We start from the raw sequence: 7,507 nt of genomic DNA, 5'->3' as shown, positions 1-7,507 counted from the left end.
AAGTTGCCCTTCTGGGAAAACGGATATTACATGCATATTTTGGGTGCACATATTATTAATCTTTGCATCTAATATATGATCATTGAGACAACCTTTACTAATTTTCTTAAATAAGAAAGAACAAAAGAAAAAAACAAATAGAAAAACCATGCATGGCTCCACATGATATGAAGCACTTAAATGTAATATTTTGGTACAGTGCACGTATCATTACTTTTTTTTACGAGTATTTAAATAAAAACGAAGGTAGAGAAGTATGTGTAAAAAACACTATAAATATAGGAGGCGAATTGAAGAGAGCACTCACTCATCACAACCATCGATCCCATATATAATTCCTAAAACAGTGTTTAGCTAGCTAGCTAGCTTGTTTCCTTATTATTCCATTAATTCTGAAAAAGATGAATATTGAAGTTGAAGCAATCTCCAATGAGATTATCAAGCCATCTTATCCAACTCCTAAGAATCTTGGGCGCTATCAACTGTCATTACTCGACCAATCATCCCCCAAATTCTATAACCCTTTGGTGTTTTATTACACCATGAAAACAGGTACTGCTGGTGAAGCAGTACCTACCAGCACCATTCCCATCATTCTGAAAAAGTCCTTATCAGCCGTCTTAACCCATTACTACCCTTTAGCTGGACGACTCGAAAAGCATGGAAATTTCATCCACTGCAACGACGAGGGCATTCCCTTCGTGGAAACCCAAGTGAATGGACAGCTTTCCCAAGTCATGTCCAATCCAGTGGCTCAAGAACTCGACATCTTCTGCCCATTTATGTCTCGTCACGATGATGGTGACGATGCTCATCAAATCCTTCTTGGGGTTCAGCTCAACATGTTTGAGTGTGGAGGAATCGCCGTTGGTGTTAGCTTTTCTGATAAGATTGCCGACGCATTGTCGTGGATGAGGTTTTTCAGAACTTGGGCCGCCATGGCCAGGAGTCCTCGAGCTATGTTGCCGAAATCGCTTCGTCCAGAGTTTGTTTCTGCAGCTCTCTTTCCACCTAGACCCCAGCCCATGATCGATGCAGAGACTTGTGTCATGAAGAAGGGTATCGTAACAAAGATTTTTGTCTTCAATGGCTTCGCAATCGAGGCCTTGAGAGCAATGTACTGGGACAAAAATGGTGACAACATTCGACCTTCGCGTGTTGAGACTTTATCTACTTTCTTAATAAGTAGGTTTGAGGCTGCAATGTCAAGAAATAGTAGTAGAGCAAGAGATGAGGCAAAAGAGAGGTTTTACACCATTTTACACACTGTGAATCTTCATCCCAGGATGGATCCACCCTTGGCCGAAAACTCATTCGGAAACTTCTTAGTGTTTGCAGGCACACACTTTCCAGCCTCGAGTATTAATGGGCAAGCTTCCATTACTAGTGGACTTGTGAAGAAGATAAGGCAAGCAGTGAAGAAAGTGAACAAGGATTATCTGAATAAACTCCAAATGGAGAAGAGGATGAACAGTTGAGTATGATCCAAGAACGTTCGAAAGATATAGAGAAGAGAGGAGGTGAGGTGATTGAGTTTCAGGTTACTAGTTTGAGCAGATTCCATTTTTATGAAATTGATTTTGGTTGGGGTAAGCCTGATTGGTCTAGCACAGCTGCCTGGAATTTTGACAAAATCATTGCTTTCCTTGACACAAGTGATGGTGATGGAATTGAAGCTTATGTTAGCTTGAGGGAGGAAGACATGGCCAAGTTTGAAACTGATAAGGAGCTTCGCAAATTCACCTCCTCTCTTCTCTATATCTTTCAAACGTTCTTGGATCATACTCAACTGTTCATCCTCTTCTCCCATTTGGAGTTTATTCAGATAATCCTTGTTCACTTTCTTCACTGCTTGCCTTATCTTCTTCACAAGTCCACTAGTAATGGAAGCTTGCCCATTAATACTCGAGGCTGGAAAGTGTGTGCCTGCAAACACTAAGAAGTTTCCGAATGAGTTTTCGGCCAAGGGTGGATCCATCCTGGGATGAAGATTCACAGTGTGTAAAATGGTGTAAAACCTCTCTTTTGCCTCATCTCTTGCTCTACTACTATTTCTTGACATTGCAGCCTCAAACCTACTTATTAAGAAAGTAGATAAAGTCTCAACACGCGAAGGTCGAATGTTGTCACCATTTTTGTCCCAGTACATTGTTCTCTAGGCCTCGATTGCGAAGCCATTGAAGACAAAAATCTTTGTTACGATACCCTTCTTCATGACACAAGTCTCTGCATCGATCATGGGCTGGTGTCTAGGTGGAAAGAGAGCTGCAGAAACAAACTCTGGACGGAGCGATTTCGGCAACATAGCTCGAGGACTCCTTCTAAAGTCAAATCTCTGAATCTCGATCCTTGTTCGTAATAAAGAATAAGTCCCAACTTAATAAGTTTATTATTTTTCTTGCATATCTTATGTGTAGGAAAAATCATATATATGTTACTTGCTACATTAGTTGAGTTGGTAGACAGCATAAATAATTTGTATTCATTGCTTTTATTTTAAATTTCTTTGGTTAAGTCTGTTGCTATGGTTTTATGTAATATGTAATCATATGTGATTACTTTTGTTATAAAGAAAGTTAAGCTCAACTACATATAATAATATGAGACAATTTATAATAAAAGCTTTAGACACAATAGCCTGGGATCTAGCTAGGCTGGTGTAACCATTTATATAAATATATATATTTATATATATATACATATATATACAATAAAACCACTACATATTTTATTAAGTTTATAACTTAATTTCTATAAAAATATTGGAAATTACACATTTAAATCTAAGTGTCAAATTCAGTGTAAAACATTGGTAAACGAAAATAACATAAAAGATATAGCTACAATGTACATATCTATATAATGTTGGAAGTATATAAAGTTATTTCACTACAACAATTACAGTCATTTGCGGCGTGAGTATTAGCAGCGGGCTCAGTCCACCTGTATTGTACAGACTATTAGCGGCGGACTAGGGCGATCCGCCGCTAATAATGTACGAGTATTTAAAAATAAATAAAAATATATATTAGTGGCGGACTTACGACTCTGCCGCTAATGCACGTAATAAAAAAGCCCGAGAATTTTTTTAAAAATTTTATTAGCGGCGGATAATCACCTTTATTAGAGGCAGACTATCCGCCGCTAATAGTATTTGCGGCGGGTATATACCATTTTTAGCGACGGTAAAATAATAATAGCGGCGAAACCCGCCGCAAATACTAATGAAGAGGTTAAAAATTGGCACAGTCCCTTGTCTCTTCTCTTCTCCGCATCTCTTCTCTTCCCCTCATTCTCTTCCTATCTCAGTCGTAGTCCCTTCTCTCAGGCATCTTCTCAGGCAACGACGACCCCAACATACCCATGACCCCGTTTTGGTTAGTTTTCTATTATATTGGTTTTGAATATATTTTGTGTATTTTTTGGTCTTTAATTTTTTCTTTATCAAGACAGCGACACACCCATGACCCCGGCACACCCACGACCCAGACACACTCTATCTATGTATGTCACATTTTTTTATTATATATATTTTTTACTCAGAGATGAAATCGAATAATATGCTTTTAATAATCTGAATTGGGGATTTTGGTTAGGGTTTTTCTCATCATTATCGAGTAATTAATGATACCATTAAGGAGCTGTGATGAATTTCTGTTATGAGTTTTTTAAATTAGGGTTTGCTCCTTTGATTTGGATTATAATCTGCTTTCATGGTATTAGTTATTTTTAAAAAAAAAAATTAAATGGTTATCTATCTTATTTTTATCAAGAATACATTTTTAGTTGTTTATATTATAGAATTTCTGGGACCCACCAATGTTTGTGGTTCTTTTTTTCTTTCTGATTTATGTCAATTGTGTAATGTTGTGTTATGATTTCGCATTTTATTCGTTAAATGAACTCATTTTCTTGCAAGTTTAGGCTTGTGGATTTTAAGGTTTAGGATAAGTCCATAGAAGAAAGACTTCCAGTCAACTAAGGTTTGTATAAATGCGTTGTTCCAACTAATCTCAAATAATTTAAATTAATTTATATAATATAATAATGGATGGTTTAGTATTAACTAAAATATAGTGTATTTGTTAATTTTGAATAAATATGATTTAAACTTCATCAATCACATTATTAACACCCCTATTTTCTTTATCACCATTTTCTTAATTATTTAATATTAATTAAACTAAGTGCTAGAAAAATATACAAATTCAATTAAAATGAATTTAATAAATTTATTATTTTTTTAATTTAATCTATCAGGTTAGTGACTTGATAGGTTTCCTTTGTAAATCTTCCCAAAGGAGACTTTCTGGCAAAATAGTCGCTCTAACGGCCATCAGGTAGCCGCTATCATCGACATTCCGAGCTCGGGCCACTTCTAGGTTAAACCTCGTGAGGTAACTCTTTAGTGACTCATCTTGCTATTGTCGGACAATGGTTAAGGCTGAGGCCTCGAGCCTGATGCCAACCATAGCTTTAAATTGCTTCTTAAAGTCTCTAGCTAATTGATCCCAGGAGGAGATCGAATGTCTTCTAAACTTCTCAAACCAGTTTTTTGCTACTTCTGTAAGTATGGCTGGGAACAACATACATCTGAGCTCGTAGCCAACATTGCTAGCCCGCATGATGGTGTTGAAAATACTTAGATGACTATACGGGCCTGAGTGTCCATCAAATAGTGGGACATGGGGTATTCTGAATCCTTGAGGAAACAGAGTGTTGGAGATATGCGAGGCAAAAGGCTCAAGCTCTACATCGGACTCTTCAGCCTTGTCCCTATTATGCTCGTCTTGCAGGAGCCTGAATGCACTTTCCAACTGGTCAATCCTTTCCTGGACTAAATCCACTAGGGATCGAGCCTGGACCTGAGGTGGCTGGTTATCGTTAATAAAAACTCCAGCTCCTTGTCTTGGTATAGGGTTATACGATGGTTGTTTACGGCCATTCAGATGGTCACGCAGATCAGGGTTTAGGGGGTTATCTCATCCTCAGTAATGGTTTAGATGATCTCACAGATCAGGGTGATTCCCTCGATTCCCTGTAGGCCTTGGCTCAGTGCTATAAATGCTTATGGACCGAGTGTAGTCCAAGCTTTCGCTTACGTAACTTGTAGCCCTCTTTGGGTGTGTGGCTCGGTGATTGCGAGGTGGGTCCCATGCTGGTCTCCTTGCTCCAGCAGTTTGTGACCTTAACATTTGGATTCTCGAAGGCTGAGGAGATATGCGATCTCGGGTAGCCTCTCTTTCATTCCCTTGTCTAAGCCTAGCCTGTTGGTTTCCGTCTGGACTGCCGCTTCAAGATGGCCTCCGTGGTGCAAGTAGTGGGACCTCTCAGACTGGCGAGGGGTGCCTTATTGGTGATGGTGGATGCCTTATGGGTGACGATGGTTGTCTTCCATTGTCGGACCTGGATGGCCTAGAGTTTTCCCGGACAGGCTCCGGATTGTTCCTTGTAGTATCAGGATTCGGGTTTCGAGCCATTGGAGGGGCTCGGTTATTACCCGTTCTTGTTGATAATTCTAAAGTTGGGTTGGTAGTGGCCTCAGCCCGTGTACTCCTCAGAGGCCTCGGCTGATTCAGCTGCGATGCTTGTTCCACCCTCCTAGCCGTCGTGCTCCCACGGGGACGTCCTCTAGGCCTCCATGGAGGTGCCTGGGCGTCAGCAGCCTGTGTGACTAATTTCCCATTGCGTTTTGTCGCCTCTGCCAACTGTTTGCGCAGTTAGCTATTTTCAAGGTCCACAATAGGAACATATATTTCAATGTTGTAGTATAAATCCTCATCAGGCCTGAGAACAGGTGGCCCTCGAGAATTGGATGAATCACTCCTCTCCTCAGGGTCCGGGTCCACCATAGGTTGCTTTCCAGGTCGTTGGGGATATTCCTCAGTATGATGGGTCTGTTCCTCAGATATCTAGGGCAATGGTCACCCATCAGTACTGGGGTTGTTTGCAGCGACCATTGATGATTCAGGAGGTTTTCTTATTAAACTGACTCATGTCTTGTTTAATGGCTCTCAATGAAAGCACCAAACTGTTGACGTCTTTTTTTGTCAACTTAGAAATAAAGAGAAATTAAACAAAATACTGGAAGAGACAAAAAAAAAAGACACGATTTTTTACGTGGTTCAGCAGTTAAAATCTGCCTAGTCCACGAGTCAGTGTTATTCACTTTATGGAATTCTCTCAAAGCTTTCTGGAAGCAATTTTACAAAGACTTCCCAATACCCATTTTTCAATCCCCACAAATGAATTGTTCCATGCTATTTATAGAGTGGTTTATCGAATATCTCCTCTCAAATTTCGGGGAGTTATTATACAAATCAATTAAATAAATGTAATTAAATGCGTATAGTTACTATGTACGCGTATAAACCCCATGATATTTGGGATTTAATAACAGATTACAAGCAATCCCTTAGATATAGGGATTCTATAACAATAAATATGTTCACGCTTAGCTTGCGACCTTGAACATTCAAATCACATGCCTTTGAGACCGACCGACCATCATGAGCTCGCTACCTCGGTTCACCTCGGCTTTTAACAAGTAACATTGTTCAGATCATCCCTTTCGAGCTCACAATGCTCGAGCTCGAACCATCTTGTCTGATGGCAGGAAATGAATCAGGAAATTTATACAAGTGTTGAACCATTATCATTGTAGCTTCGAGCTTGACTTATAATCTCAGAACACCTCCGAGACCACGTAGTTTCCGAGCTCACCAATTCCGATGTTGTCGCACTTACTGCTCAGCGAGACTGTTCTTGATATTTTCATTAAAGTTGATTATGACGAACCTGCTTATTCCGAGCTTACACTTTACAAGCCTGACTTTCAAGATCAAAATTTCCATTCTCGAAATTTGGGTGTAACAGTAACGTCTCATATTTTCTAATAAGGCTTATAGCCTTGATGATTAGCGTGTCGGGAGGCCATAATTGGAGATTATATGTATTTATGTGATAAATGTGTACACTATTATGTGAGTTATATTATGATATGACTATGCTCGCATGTGTTAAGTGTATTAAATATGCATGTGGGCATGTTTCTTATTATAATGGTATTTTTATAATTTTGACCCGTTAAGGGTATATTTGTAAATATATATGTGATTTGGGATTAAGAACACAAGACGATCCTAGTGAGCAAATTAGCGAAAAAGTCACAACGGGATTAAATACCCGGCTCGGGATGAGCCTAGAGGTATTTTGGTAATTTAGCACATTACTAGGGTTTATCGGGTAATGGGAATTTATTTGGTGATTATTTGGAGCTATTAGAATTAATTGGGAAAATATGGTTTAATTTGAGGATTTGTGGAATTCGAGACGAAAGACAGTTTTGCCCTTAGGGCGTTAAGAGCTAAGGTGAAGGCTATGAGCATTTTAGTCTTTTCCAGCCCTTAGGATGGTTTAGTCAGCTTGCTAGAAGCTTTCTGAACAAAAGGCACCAAAACACTCAGCTCACTTTTCTCTCTCTCTCTCTCTCTCTCTCTCTCTCTCT

The 7,507-nt window shown here is 39.3% G+C and overlaps 1 protein-coding gene across 1 annotated transcript; it reads left to right on the top strand.

Annotated features, from left to right (window-relative positions):
• Positions 1 to 401: 401 nt before the first annotated feature.
• Positions 402 to 1,939, top strand: LOC133830851 (stemmadenine O-acetyltransferase-like). Its single transcript, XM_062260958.1, has 2 exons — positions 402 to 1,338; positions 1,464 to 1,939. Exons 1-2 carry the CDS (start codon positions 402 to 404, stop codon positions 1,937 to 1,939), a joined length of 1,413 nt encoding a protein of 470 aa, XP_062116942.1.
• The last annotated feature ends 5,568 nt before the right edge of the window (positions 1,940 to 7,507 follow it).

This window comes from Humulus lupulus, chromosome 1 (genome assembly GCF_963169125.1).
Source record: "Humulus lupulus chromosome 1, drHumLupu1.1, whole genome shotgun sequence".
NCBI classification, from domain to species: Eukaryota; Viridiplantae; Streptophyta; class Magnoliopsida; order Rosales; family Cannabaceae; genus Humulus; species Humulus lupulus.
The sequence above is the reverse complement of the archived record's forward strand: the minus strand, read 5'-3'. Positions and strand labels throughout refer to the sequence as shown.

Coding starts and splice junctions, on each gene's coding strand:
- LOC133830851 (XM_062260958.1), top strand. CDS start 402: ATGAATATTGAAGTTGAAGCAATCTCCAATGAGATTATCAAGCCATCT. Junction 1,339..1,463: donor AAACTTCTTAGTGTTTGCAG/GCACACACTTTC, acceptor CAAATGGAGAAG/AGGATGAACAGTTGAGTATG.